The sequence below is a fragment of the Chiloscyllium punctatum genome, chromosome 7 (assembly GCF_047496795.1).
Source record: "Chiloscyllium punctatum isolate Juve2018m chromosome 7, sChiPun1.3, whole genome shotgun sequence".
Classification (NCBI taxonomy): Eukaryota; Metazoa; Chordata; class Chondrichthyes; order Orectolobiformes; family Hemiscylliidae; genus Chiloscyllium; species Chiloscyllium punctatum.
The window spans coordinates 121,353,113-121,368,475 of record NC_092745.1 but is presented as its reverse complement, the minus strand read 5'-3'; the positions used below and the strand labels follow the sequence as shown (position 1 = coordinate 121,368,475).

The window sequence follows — 15,363 nt, the reverse complement described above, 5'->3', positions numbered from 1 at the left end:
TTCAAGGTGAGAGGTGGAAAGTTTAAGGGGGATACAAATGGCAAGTACTTCACACAGAGGGTGGTGGGCATTTGGAACGCGTTGCCAGCAGAGGTGGTAGAGGCAGGCATGGTAGATTCATTTAAGATGCATCTGCACAGATGCATTAGTAGGTGGGGAGCAGAGGGATACAAATGCTTAGGAATTGACCAACAAGTTTAGACAGTACATCTGGATCAGCTCAGGCTTGGACGGCCTAAGGGCCTGTAAATTTCCTTTGTTCTTTGTTCGTTTTTTCAGTTCTTTAGTTATGCATGGATGGTAGAAACTTACCTTGGAAGTTTTCCTTTTTTGTAGAAATATACTCATTCTGGGTATTCTCAACTGACCCTTTAAAAGGAGAGGTAACGTCCGAGCATTATTATCACTGGGCTGTTCATCCAGAGACTCAAATAATGTTCTGGGAACCTGGATTATAATCCAAATTTGTCAGATGATGGAATTTGAATTCAATACAATACAGGCAGTGAACAGTTCACAAGCATGATGTAACTCACTCATCTAAAGCTGTCCAAGCTGTTCTGTGTTTTCTTTAGCAGCAATGCAAATATATTGGATTTCAGTGGGTCAATGCGGGAAAGCCTTTATTTACATATTACGACATCAGAGACCATTATATGAACTTGACAAGCTACAGTCTGGAAACAATCTGAACACAGCAGTAATGAGATTCCAAAAAGCCTTTGTCTTGGTGTTCAGCGATCTTCTGTGTGGTTCTATTCTAAAGTGTACCGGAATAAAGCTGGAGAATAATGGATATCGAGACATAGTTATTGCCATTAGCCCGAACGTTCAACATAATGAACAGCTGATTCAAAATATTCAGGTGAGTTATTGAGAGGCTGCCTGCAGTGAATTAATTATTTTGTTTCATTGTATGTCCTTTAATGTTATTCTTAATGTTATGAAATCAGGATTTGCTGAGAGGAGGGAAGAGTTAAAGGAATATATTATATATTTTCTCCTTAGCCCTGAACTCACTGCCACATCTCTTCCATGTGTACCTACCTTGAAGAAGTTCAGCTCCCCAGTTGCAATGAAGGTTCACTGGAAACAAAATGTTATCTCTGCTTTCTCGCTACAAATGCTGCCAGATGTGCTGAGTTTTTCCAGCAATTTCTCATTTTGTTTCTGATTTTCAGCATCGACGGTTCTTTGTGTTTTTTCTTATTATATTTGTTTCCCTGTCACCATTTGGTGAATGAATGGAGCTGTTTTGATATTAAAACTAGTTTTGTGTTTTACAGGAAATAGTGACTGCAGCCTCCTCCTACCTTCACCGAGCGACCAAACAGCGAGTTTATTTCGCAGATGTGAAAATCCTACTGCCTGTAACATGGCCAGTCGGTTCCCATGTGGTTCATAGAGTGACAACTGAATCCTATGAGAAGGTAAGGACAGAGGGCAAAGAGTAACAATTACCCAGAATCTCCTTCTGCTCACTGAGGCAACTCTGAGGCAAGTCTCACAGAATTTGAGATTTGAGAAATGTTTTCTTGAGCATGGATGTTAACTCCAGAAGATTATCAATGGCTGAACAACTCACAGGGAATACCGTCTATGTGATGGTGTCAGTCATTGAATATGATATGGAGGTGCCGGTGTTGTACTGGGGCGGACAAAGTTAAAAATCCCACAATACATGTGTTGTTCAGAAGATGATAACTTTACCAGAGTGTTTGATGTAACATAGTGGTCAGACGTATCTTGTACACTTCAAATGGACGGTTATTTATAAGTATTACTGTTTTTCTCTTTCAGCCCTCGGGGATTCTCTTGGTTTCTGGTTTGAAAGCCTAAAGCAGAGCGATTAGTGAGGGTGAAAGGGTCATGTGATCTTGGAGCCCAGATGAGCCTGTTGAAATTTAGGAAGACTCCAAAGTAGTTCTGGGTGCCATGGTGGCTCAGTGGTTAGCCCTACCATTTTACAGCACCAGGGCCTGGATTCAATTTCACCCTTGGATCAATCTATGTGGAGTTTGCATATTCTCCCTGTGTCTGCATGGGTTTACTTCAGGGGCTCTGGTTTGCTCCCACAGTCTGGGAATGTGCAGTGAGGTGGATTAGCTATGGTAAATTCAAGGGTTACAAGGATAGAATAGGGGAAGGTGAGTCTAACCTGGTCAGCCCAGGTTACATGATCAAGCTGCATGTAGAAATCAACTCCATAAGCAAAGCCAAGAAGAACATCCAGCCCATTCCAAAATAGAAAAGGGAAAAATAAATTCTGAAGCAATTATGAGGAGCAAATTACTGCAGATGCTGGAATCTGTACTGAAAACCAAAATTGCTGGAAATCACAATGGTAATCAAGCAGGAGGCTGGAAGAACAGAGCAAGCCAGGCAGCATCAGGAGGTGGAAAAGTCAATGTTTCAGGTGTAACACTTCTCCACAATGGGTCAGGCAGCATCTGTGGTGAGAGAACAAGTTAATATTTCGAGTCTGGATGAATCTTTATCAGAGCTAACGTGAAGTATGCAGTGGTGAGGGGTGGACTGCGGAAGGAGAAAAGGTGCTGATAGTGCAGAGTAAGTGATCAGAATGTTAGAATGGCAGAAAAATGGTGTGTCCAACTTCTTTTAGTTAAAGATCACACAATCCCAGGCTATAATCCAACAGGTTTATTTGGAAGCACTAGCTTTTTGAGCACTGCTCCTTCATCGGGTGGCCAAAAGCTAGCTCCAAAAGCTAGCACTTCCAAATAGACCTGTTGGACAATAACCTGGTGTTGTATGATTTCTAAATTTGTCCACCCCAGTCCAACACTATTTCCTCCATGTCACAGCTTTACTTGTTCCATTTTATGTCACCAAGTGCTCTCGCCTCTCACAACCACCACCACACCCCCTTCTCCCCCCTCCAGTGGGACCCTCTGTTCTTTCCAGTTTGGCAGGTGGACACACCACTGTTCTGTCATTCTCACATTCCAATCACTTAATATGCTCTATCAGCATCATTCCTTCTCTAGCGCTCCACCCTGACTAAGGCATAAATGCTGCCAATTCCACTTCACTTCAGCTTTTTCTCCATGGTTACTGCCTGACCTGCTGTGATGACCAGCATTTTCTGATTTCACTCAGATAGTTATTGTTTTATTTTTATTGACACATGGGATGTGGGTTTTGCTGGCTGGCACAGCCTTTATTGCCAGTCCCTAGTTACCCGAGAGAAGGTGATGGTGATCTGCCTTCTTGAACCACTGCAGTCCATGTCCTGTAGATAGACACACAGTGCTCAGCAAAACTGACAACTCGGGGGAGACACGGGTTTGAACCAATTACCGCAAAGAGTGGACATTTGAAGGGAAGTTTTAAAATTAAAACTATGCAAGATAAAGGATAGTGAAGAGGCAAATGATAATCAAAGTGTGACAGGAAGGGATAGAAAATATGTGTAGAAGAATGCATCTGAAAATGGAACCAGAATAATTAATAATGATGAAAAGCTTATGTCTTTTTAATCTGAATACAAACAGCATTTGTATCATGTAGATGATGGCTTTGTGATATTATTGCTCCAGTATTAATCTGGAGATGCAGTAATGTTCTAGGACATGGGTTCCAATCCCATCATGACAGATGGTGGAGTTTGAAATCAATTTAAATAATCAGGAATTAAGAGTCTAACACCTCATCTGGATCACCAATGTCCTTTAGACCATCAGATAATGGAGTGTAATTCATAGAATCCCTGCAGAATAGAATCCCTGCAGTGTGCAAACAGGCCATTTTGGCTCAACAAGTCCACACTGACCCTCCAAAGAGCAACCCAACCAGCCCCTCCATCCACCCCACATTCACTCCTAATCAATGCACCAACCCGAACACTGTGCGTGATCAATTCACCTGCACAGCTTTGTGATTGTGGAAGGAAACTGGAGCACCTGTAGGAGGAAATCCCGAGCAGACACAGGGAGAATGTGTCAACTCCACACAGACAGTCGCCCGAGGTGGGAATCCAAACAGGGTCCTTGGCACTGAGGCAGCAGTGCTAACCACTGAGCCATCATGCCATCCCGAACTGAGCCACCGTGTCACCCCGGCCATTCGGCCCATTGAGTCTACTTTGTAATTTGATCAGTGGCTGATATATTTCTCAACCCCATTTCCCTACATTCTCCCTGTGACCCCTGATCCCCTTACTAACCAAGAATCTGTCTACCCTGGTGTTAAATACATTCAATGACTTGGCCCTGACAGTTTTCTCCATGAAGACATTCCCCAGAATAACCACTCCGTGGCTGAAGAAATTCCTGAAGCAGATTCTGAAGGGTCATTCCCTTACTCTGAGCCTGTGTCCTTGAGTCCTAGTCTCTCCTATTGTGGAAACATCTCCTCCACATCTCCTCTATCCAGGCCTCTCAGAATTCTTTAATTTCAATCAGATCCCCCATTAACCTTCTAAACTCCATTGAGTACAGAGCTAAAGTCTTTGAGTGCCCCACATATAATAAACCCTCCATCCCCAGAATCAATCTTGTAAAACCCCTCTGGCAATTCTCTAAGGCCAATGTGTCCCTCCTTACATATAGAGTCCAAAGTTGCTTACATTATATTTCAAATATGTTCTGGCCAGAGATTTATTCAGCCTCAGTAATACATTCCTAATCTTATATTCTAGCTTCAGGGATGGAAACTGCCATCCTTACCTGGTCTGACCTACAAGTGACTCCAGACCCACAGCAGTGTGATTGTCTTATAATTGCCATTCCATTGTCGCTCATGAGAAGGTTCTACCCAGTTGCCTTCTTGATTTGCTGCAGTGCATGTGTGTTCAGTAGAAGGAATTTTGTGATTTCACCCAGGGACACTGAAGGAATGGGAACATATTTCCATGTCAGGATGGTGAGTAGCTTGGAGAGGAACTTGTACGTGGTGGTGGTCTCATATATCTGCTGTCCTTGTCCTTTGGGATGTAGGTTGAGGGTTGGAGGTGCTGCCTCAGGATCTTTGGTGAATTACTGCAGTGCATCTTGTAGACAGTACACAGCTGCTGCTACTGAGTGTTAGATGCTTGTGGATGTGGTGCCAATCAAGCTGACTGCTTTGTCCTGAATGAAATAAAGCATTTTGAGTATTGTTGGAGCTGCACTTATCCAAGGAGGTCGGCGGATTCCATCACACTCCTGACTTGCTGCTTGTAGATGGTGGACAGACTTTGAGGAGTCAAGTGATGACACTGACTGCAGGATTTCGAGCCACTGACTTGCTGTTGTAGCCACAGTATTTATATAGCTAGTCCAGTTCAGTTTCTGACCAATGGTCACCCCAGGATGTTGATAGCAGGTGATTCAGTGGCTGTAATATCAAGGGGCAATGTTTAGTTCTTTCTTGTAGGAGATGGTCCTTGCCTGACATGGATGGACAAGCATTGTACACAGTTCAAAAGAGATTCACCAGGCTGGTTCCTGGGGTGAAGGGCTGATTGATCAAGAATGGTTAAACAGGTTAGAGATCAGAAGAATGATGGGTGTGTTCTTATTGGAATATACAACATTCTGAGGGGCCTTGTCTAATGGGACTACAGCTTTAAAAAATGTGGTTTGTCCTTTTTCTTTGAAGAAAGGTTGAGACAGAGGAGCCAAGAGTCTGCTCAAGCCAATAAAGTAAACAGCTCATGAGGCTTCAGTTTTTTTTTAAAAAGTTGGAACAACAGAATGGATGGGGTCAAGCTTCCACAGAAAGCAGTTGCCTGCTGGGTTCTTGAAGCTGGATGTTTTTCCTCTCACTATTACCGGAAAGAAGCTAGGGTTCTCTTCCTGCTGCAAGAATTGCACGTGAGACAATCTATTTTACTAAATCTGCCTTTGCGAAGGGAGTGTTTATGGGATTTGCTATTTTGGAACAATTAATTAGTAGCAGTTTACATTTTACGAAGTATTTAAATAAGAGTTACAGTTAAGCCAATTCTTTTCTCCTGTTTTTAATGTCTGTATTTTAAATGCAGTATAAAAATGAAGTGTGGGTTGCTTAAAGTCAAATAGTTTGACCAATCAAATGGCATCTGGAACACAACACCTTACATTTAACTTAAGAAAAGGTCAGGGTCTAGGCTATCTTTTAAAAATATTTTTGAGCTTGTTTGGTCCTGTCCATAATAATTGACAGAGCAGATGTTGAGAAGTTGCATCCATTTGTGGAGGACCTCTAACGAGTTCCACTTTAAAGGAACATTGGGGGGAAATGGTTGAGAATGGCCTACTCTTGCTCCTGTGTTTTGTCTTCTTATCTTCTCACAATGATGGTGACGTCTACATCCTGTGAGAAAATACATTTTAAAGAACGGTGCCATTTGTTTGTAGTCCATAAGGAAAATCCACATTTTCCAATTATGGAACAGATTATTATTTCCACAACCACAGAAAAAAATGAAATCATCCACTTTGGAGGACAAATGACTAATTCTTCTGTTTTTACAGCTTATTTCTTTATTTAAAACTAAGAAAATCTGCAATGTGCAGCATTTAACCTTATTCTGTATGTTCTATGCCATAGTAGAATTACTGCAATTTTTAACTTTGAACTTTGTTCTTTCTTTCAACCTTGCTCATACAATTCTGTACCTAGGTACTTGTACCTAAGATGGCAACATTATACACTTTTCACTGTACTCCTGTGCTTTTGTACATGAGGTACATGTGAAAATAAAATCAAATTAGATTAAATCATTGGATGAGAGTGTAACATTGGATCTGAGGAACGTTCCTTGCCCTTTCACAACTAGCACACTATATCATTAAATCAAACAACTATTTACAATCGTGAAGGATTATAAATAAAATGCAGGCAGTAATAAACATGGTCAAGATTTCAGAATAAGCGTATTTACTCGAAGAATACGGAGAATATGCAACTGTCAGGGAAATGGTTTGAGTATTAGTTTTGCACAGTAACTGAGCAATAAAACCAAAAAGCACACTGGAGATTTCCAGACAGAACATTCAACACCAATGATAAGGAGCCATTAAGGTTTATCAATCTTAAAATTAAACCCAGCAATTCAAGTGTGTTACTTCCACCTTACATGTGAAACTGACCATCACTGGGCTAGATGAAGTGAATTTCATCATCCATTTAAGGGGAAACTGGATAAACAAATCGGCAAAAAAGAAATAGAAGATTACGCTAATAGGGTCAGATGAAGGAGCTTCATGTGGAATATGAGCACAGGTAGAGGGAAGTGATGTCTTCATGATATTATTGCCGGAATCTTAGTCTAGAGATTGAGGGAAAGTTCTGGCACTTTGGTTCAAAGCTCACAATAGCCGATAGTGGAATTTGAATTGAATTTTTAAAATTCATGGAATTAAACGTCCAAAGTAGACCCTGATTATGAAGAAAACCCATCTCATTCACTTATGCCCATTAGGTAAGGAAGCTGCTATCCACACCTGGTCTGTCCTGCATGTGACTCCAGACCCACAGCAATGTGATTGATTCTTAACTGGCTTCTGGGTAATAAGTGCTGCCCTAGCCAGTAATGCCCACATCCTATGAATGAATGAATGAATAAAATGAAGTAGACAAATAGAATCCAATTGTCTCTTTCTGTGCACTACATTCTATGCTACTGTTTTCACTGGGTCACATTCGATGATCAAAACCAGGAAGGACATGATCCTATTAAAAACAATAAACTGTCCAAAAAGGTATGAGTAGTCCATGTACATATCATGGGAAAATAACCATAAATTCATTAGTGGTCATAGGAGGACAGACCAATCTTTAGCTGATTTTGTCAAGGGTAAGAATGGTTTGATGTTTTGTCTACACGAAGTGTACATTGCAACATATGAATTATTTTGTGATATCCCATCATTCCCAGCTGAAACGTTCTACTTATAACAGATGGCAGTCTTCACACCAATTGTTAAATTATAAGTGTGCCCTTAAATTCCCACAACCCTCCCTCTCCAACTAAAATATTTCCTGTAATAACTCTGTGAAATTAAGCTATCACTGTAGAGACTTGCCAATTGGGAAACCCATCGTGATTTCACTCCTCATAGACACCAGGCATGATGAACAGAAAATCATAGAGTCATAGAGATGTCCAACATGGAAACAGACCCTTCGGTCCAGCCCGTCCATGCCGACCAGATATCCCAATCCAATCGAGTCCCACCTGCCAGCACTCAGCCCATATCCCTCCAAACCCTTCCTATTCATATACCCATCCAAATGCCTTTTAAGTGTTGCAATTGTACCAGCCTCCACCACTTCCTCTGGCAGCTCATTCCATACACGTACCACCCTCTGCAAATAAAAGTTGCCCCTTAGATCCATTTTATATCTTTCCCCTCTCACCCTAGACCTATGCCCTCTAGTTCTGGACTCCCCGAACCCAGGGAAAAGACTTTGTCTATTTATCCTATCCATGCCCCTCATAATTTTGTAAACCTCGATAAGGTCCCCCCTCAGCCTCTGACGCTCCAGGGAAAACAGCCCCAGCCTGTTCAGCCTCTCCCTGTAGCTCAGATCCTCCAACTCTGGCAACATCCTTGTAAATCTTTTCTGAACCCTTTCAAGTTTCACAACATCTTTCCGATGTGAAGGAGACCAGAATTGCACACAATATTCCAACAGTGGCCTGACCAATGCCCTGTACAGCTGCAACATGACTTCCCAACTCCTGTATTCAATACTCTGACCAATAAAGGAAAGCATACCAAATGCCTTCTTCACTGTCCTACCTACCTTCGACTCCACTTTCAAGGAGCTATGAACCTGCACTCCAAGGTCTCTTTGTTCAGCAACACTCCCTAGGACATTACCATTAAGTGTATAAGTCCTGCTAAGATTTGCTTTCCCAAAATGCAGCACCTCGCATTTATCTGAATTAAACTCCATCTGCCACTTCTCAGCCCAATGGCCCATCTGGTCAAGATCCTGTTGTAATCTGAGGTAACCTTCTTCGCTGTCCTCTACACCTCCAACTTTGGTGTCATCTGCAAACTTACTAACTGTACCTCGTATGCTCGCCTCCAAATCATTTATGTAAATGACAAAAAGCCGAGGACCCAGCATTGATCCTTGTGAAACTCCACTGGTCACAGGCCTCCAGTCCGAAAAACAACCCTCCACCATCACCCTCTGTCTTCTACCTTTGAGTCAGTTTTGTATCCAAATGGCTAGTTCTCCCTTTAATCCGTGAGATCTAACCTTGCTAACATGCAAAATCCTTATGAAATGGATTGTTATCCCAGTACACAAGAAAAAATGTAGGCAATATATTGGAAATGGCCAGTTATTATCCTTACTTTTAAATCCCTCCATGGCCTCTAGCTCTCCTCAACTCCAGCCCTATAACCTGTCAGAATTTCAACGCTTGTTCAAGTCTGGATTCTTGAGCATTTGCGATTTAAATCACTCCATCATTTGCAGCTATGCCTTCAGATGCCAACGCCTACAAACTCTGGAATTTTCTTTCCTTACCTTTTCTGCCCGGTCATTTGGCTTTGTGTCATATTTGGATTAATAACATTCCTGGGAAGCATCTGGAGACGTGTCCCTCATTTAAAGTTGTGATTTCAAAGTATGGGGAAAGGCAGAGGCATAGTGGTTATATCACTGGACTAGTTAACAAGAACCCTGGCTAATGGCCTGGTTTGACAGAGTTTCAAATCCCATTGCAGCAAATGGTGAAGTTTAAAAAAAAAGATAAATCTGGAACTGAAAAACTAGCCTAAAGTCAAGTATTGTTCAAAATCCATTCAGTTAACTGATATCACTCTTACCTGATCTGGTCTATGTGTGAATTTAGACTCACAGTTACCTTCTTAAGTGGAGGAGATGGTGGTGAACTGCCTTCTTCAACCATTGCAGTCAATGCTGGGTAAGCGCACGCACAATGCTGTTAGGAAGGGACTTCCAGGATTTTAACACAGTAACAATGAAGGAACAAAAATACAGATCCAAATCAGGATGGTGTGTGGCATAAAGGAGGACTTGTAGATGGTGTTAATCTTGTTCTTCTAAGTTGTAGACGTTGCACGCATGGAAGCTGCTGTTGCTTGTGCCCTACTACAGTGTCTCTCGGAGATGGTACACATTGTTGTCATTGTGTATCATTGAAGATGACAGTGAATATTGAAGGTGGTGGAAGGATTATTTTGTCCTGAATTCTGTCAACCTTCTTGAGTGCTGGTGGAGCTGCACTCATCCAGGCAAGTGGGGAGTATTCCATGTGTCAACTGATGAGTTACGCCTTGCATAATATCCCAAACTCAGACCTACTCTTGAACTTTAGGACTCGACCCACGTGAGGGGTCTCTCGGTTTCGCAATCGGTCAAAAGGGCACTAGTAATTAGGTCTGGTTCTGCAAGATTTCACTCTTTATTATCACAGCCAGGCTCTGGTTGTCCAGCAACACAGAGGTTAAATGCTTCTGTGTGCCTTGAAGGTACCTGCACAGATAGCTTAAAACAGACAATTTTTATACTGCTTTTGATAAATAGTACAGCCTTATTTACAGAGCAAATCCAATAAAATTTAATAAAATGACATTATAGGCATAAGGTTAGGCTAATGATATTTCCTGGGAACTAACTTTGTTTTGCACATTTTATCTCTTGGCAACCTTGTGTCTCCAAGGTTAGCTAAGATGGTTAGTAATGTCCTAACCAGCTTAGTTAACTCCATGCTGTGAAGGAAGCATTGTCTGCTAATTTTTGGTTCAGTTAGTTCAGGAATGCAGTTTTTAACAGGGTAAAAAGCCATTTTTAAACAGAGTTGACAATTTGCTGCCTTGAAGCCATTTTGTATTAGTAAGGGCATGCATTAAATGGTTGCTCCTGACAACAGCCTAAATGCAGATCTTACATCATCATCTCACCCCTTTGATCATTCCATGATCACACCATAGGACGCGAGGGCACAGGTTAAATCAGTCCAATCGAATGGACGCCAGAGACTGCCATACTTCCTTCTCCTCCAGGGAGGAAGCAGGCGTAGGCAATGGCACATCCTCATCGTCATCTGAATGGAGAAGAAGCATTTCTGGGGGGTTACAATGTTGTCAATAGAAGTTAGTAGCTTAGCAAGAATACATTTAACAATTGCAATGCCAGTAAAAAGAACAATTAAAACAAAACCAGCAAACATCTCCATATTTATCAAGCAGTTGTACCATGAGCTGAAACCCCAATCTCCCCATACTGTGCCTTCAGTCATTTGGCTGACGAAGGTGTGGATGTTATCTACATGCCTGGTAATATTCTCAATGAGGTTAGTGACCCCCATGATGCATTTGCCTTTAACTATGGTGCAAACTCCATCCTTGTTTGCAAGGATGTAGTCGAGGGAGAAGCGGTTTTGATGGGAAAATAGGTGCAATTCTGAAAGCATATCCTTAACTCCTACCAGGGCAGCAGTTGTCTCATTGCCCAAGAGGGTGAGACTGCAAATGAGATAATTTCGATTTTGATGGCTAATAATTCCTGCAGATCCTCCTAAGGAAAAATTACTAAGAAATGCCTACCCCAAAGAGTGAGCCTTCGTGGTACCCAAAGCCTTAGCATCCCTCCAATGTGTGCTGAACCCTGGTGAGACTGAACGTTTGACAGGGAAATCCCGATCCCATTCCCAAATAATTGATCAGGGAACATTAGTCGGTAAACGTGTTCCTGCAGCTACAGCACGGGTGTACCTATTTCATTAAGGACAAGGAGGGTGGTTGCCTTACCTTGGCTGAAAAATAATAACCAGGTTTAGTGTAGATAATGGAGGGAGCTTCCCATTAAGAAGCAGGCCTGTCTTTGTGACTTCCCTAAACGTATGGGTAGTCCATAGCTACAAAGTACAGCTGTCCTGAGCGCTTGGGGTGAAAGCTGTTCAATAGAAAGAGGTCTGTATTTCGGTAAGAAAGATGGTTATTGAGCCAGAATGGTTCCTTCCATCCCAAAATTGGGAAGATGTGGGTGCCATTAGGGGTCTCATAATGAAGGTGGGTGCTATTACCCATTCCACAAAGAGCCTGAATACGAACGATAACTGAAACAAACCCCTCCTCAAGGCATACGCATGAGATGCGAGGTCCTACAGGGGAGTAGTGGCGATTGGTACATTTGATCATAGCGCAGGGTATAGTCTTAGTTACATTTACGTAAGTGCATCTCCATCCTTTACCCCTGACTTATTAGAGAAACTCCATAAGCAACTAGCAGGCGGAGATAAGTAATAATCAAAAGAAATATTGTGTCCAGTAAACAACTTAGAAGCATTCCAAACTCCTTTGTTGGGATTCAGGAGGGGGAAAGGGGTCAAAGAGCCTTTTGCTGAAGTATGGGCGTAACAGACCACTTTATCCTGGCCAAACATTTTATTGTGACTTTGGAGAAACAAATTGTTAGTGAAAGATAACAGTTCCCCTTTATCTCCTTTGCGACGTGACCTGTTTGAATGGGGGCAAGAGTTACCAGGGCCGCCCATAGCACAACTGAAATCAAACTGGCACACAACACCTTGACAGGGTAAAGACCATTGAGACTTGTTCTGTAAATGAACTGTCCAATCTTTTTGCTGCAGTTAATCACTGCAACAGTCATTCTTGATAACATTGCATGCATCGGAGGAATCAGTCTCTCGGCACACAAGGACTTTTTTTTGGCATAAATAGTACAGTGTCTGGTTGCTCAGGATCACACCGATAAACCATCCCTTCTTGAGCACCAGTACTGGCAATGACAAGTCGATATAGAACATAGAGCACAGCAGCACAGAACAGGCCCTTCAGCCCACGACGTTGTGCCGACCATTGATCCTCATGTAAGGTAAACCTAATGTACGAACCCTCAAATTTCTGTGACCATATGCATGTCCAGCAGTCTCTTAAATATCCCCAATGACCTCGCTTCCACAACTGCTGCTGGCAGCGCATTGCATGCTCTCTCAACTCTCTGCGTAAAGAACCCGCCTCTGACATTCCCTCTATACTTTCCGCCAAACAGCTTAAAATTATGACCCCTCGTGTTAACAATTTCTGCCCTGGGAAAAAGACTCTGGCTATCAACTCTATTTATGCCTCTCATTATCTTGTACACCTCGATTAGGTCCCCTCTCTTCCTTCTTTTTTCCACTGAAAAAGGTTTGTAAGATAAGCCTTCCATTCCAGGCAGCATACTGGTATACCTCCTCTGAACCCTCTCCAAATCATCCACATCTTTCCTATAGTAGAGCAACCAGAACTGGACACAGTATTCCAAGTGCGGCCTAACCAAAGTTTTATAGAGCTGCAACAAGATCTCACGGCTCTTAAACTCAGTCCCCCTGTTATTGAAAGCCAAAACACCATATGCTTTCTTAACAACCCTTTCCATTTGGGTGGATATTTTAAGAGATCTATGTACCTGCACACCAAGATCCGGCTGTTCCTCCACACTGCCAAGAATCCTGTCTTTAATCCTGTACTCAACGTTCAAGTTCGACCTTCCAAAATGCATCACTTCGCATTTATCCAGGTTGAACTCCATCTACCACCTCTCAGCCCATCTCTGCATCCTATCAATGTCATACTACAGCCTATAACAGTCCTCTATACTGTCAATGACACCTCCAACCTTTGTGTCATCTACAAACTTGCTAACCCATCCTTCAATATCCTCCTCCAAGTCATTAATAAAAATTACAAAGAGTAGAGGCCCAAGGACAGAGTCCTGTGGAACACCACTCACCACTGACTTCAAGGCAGAATACTTTCCTTCCACTACCACTCGCTGTCTTCTGTCGACCAGCCAATTCTGTATTCAGACAGCTAAATTTCCCTGTATCCCATTCCTCCTGACCTTCTGAACAAGCCTACCATGGGGAACCTTATCAAGTGCCTTGCTGAAGTCCATATACACTACATCCACTGCTTGACCCTCAGCAACTTGTCTCGTAACATCCTCAAAGAACTCAATAAGATTTGTGAGGCATGACTTGCCCCTCACAAAGCCATGCTGACTGCATTTAATCAAGCCATGCTCTTCCAGATGGTCATAAAGCCTATCCCTCAGAATCCTTTCTAACACCTTGCAGACGACAGACATTAGACTGACTGTCTAATTGCCGGGGATTTCCCTATTTCCTTTCTTGAAGAGAGGAATTATATTTGCCTCCCTCCAGTCCTTAGGTACGACTCCAGTGGAGAGCGAGGATGCAAAGATCTTCACAAGCAGCGAAGCAATCACACTTCTCACTTCCCAAAGCAGCCGAGGACAAATCTGGTCTGGCCCTGGTGAGTTGTCAATCTTAATGTTTGTCAAAATTTTTAGCACATCAGCTTCCTCAATCTCTATCCATTCCAGCATGCTTACCTGCTCTTCAGTGGTTTCATTCACTACAAGGTCCTTTTCTTTAGTAAAGACAGAAGCAAAAACTCATTTAGGGCTTCCCCTACCTCCTCAGACTCTATACACAAGTTCCCTATGCTATCCCTGATCGGCCCTACTCTTTCTTTGATCATTCTCTTATTCCTCACATAAGTGTAAAATGCCTTTTGGATTCTCCCTAATCCTTCCTGCCAAGCCTTGCTCGTGCCCTTTCCTGGCTCTGCTCAGGCTATTTTGGAGCTCCTTCCTCGCCTGCCTGTAATCCTCTAGAGCTGAGCAAGACCCTTGCTTCCTCCACCTTACGTAAGCTGCCTTCTTTCTTTTGACGAGAAGCTCCTCCACTCTCGTCATCCCTTCTTGCCTGTCTCAGAGGAACATATTTATGCATCACTCGCAACAACTGTTCCTTCAACCGTCTCCACATGTCTATAGTGCCCTTTCTATGGAACAATTGCTCCCAGTCCATGCTTCCCAACTCACGTCTGATAGCATCATAGTTTCCTTTTCCCCAATTAAATATCCTTCAATTGTGCCTGCTTCTCTCCTTCTCCAGAGCTATGTAGAATGTGAGGCAGTTGTGGTCACTATCACCAAAATGCTCTCCCACCGCAAGATCTGATACCTGCCCCGGCTCCTTGCCGAGCACCAAATCCAAAATGGCCTCTCCCCTCGTCGGCCTGTCAATGTACTGAGTTAGGAAACCCTCCTGAACACATCTTACAAAAACAGCTCCTTCCAAACCATCTGCTCGAAGGACGTTCCAATCAATATTGGGAAAGTTAAAGTCAAAGCCCGAAACGTTGATTCTCCTGCTCCTTGGATGCTGCCTGACCTGCTGCGCTTTTCCAGCAACACATTTTTCAGCTCTGATCTCCAGCATCTGCAGTCCTCACTTTCTCCTAAAGTTAAAGTCACCCATTACAACAACCCTACTACATTCACACTTGTCCAAAATAGCAGCGTAAGTTCGACCTTCGTCACCTCCCGCCTTGCAAGGGGCTCGCCTGATAACTT

General features: G+C 42.7%; 1 protein-coding gene across 1 annotated transcript in view; it reads left to right on the top strand.

The window, feature by feature from the left end:
* The first annotated feature begins 703 nt into the window (after positions 1-703).
* Positions 704-15,363, top strand: part of LOC140479370 (calcium-activated chloride channel regulator 3A-1-like) — a 55,019-nt gene continuing 40,359 nt past the window's right edge. Inside the window, exons 1-2 of the mRNA XM_072573278.1 lie at positions 704-865; positions 1,287-1,430. Coding sequence (XP_072429379.1) covers positions 704-865; positions 1,287-1,430 — 306 coding nt within the window. The remainder of the gene's footprint in view (positions 866-1,286; positions 1,431-15,363) is intronic.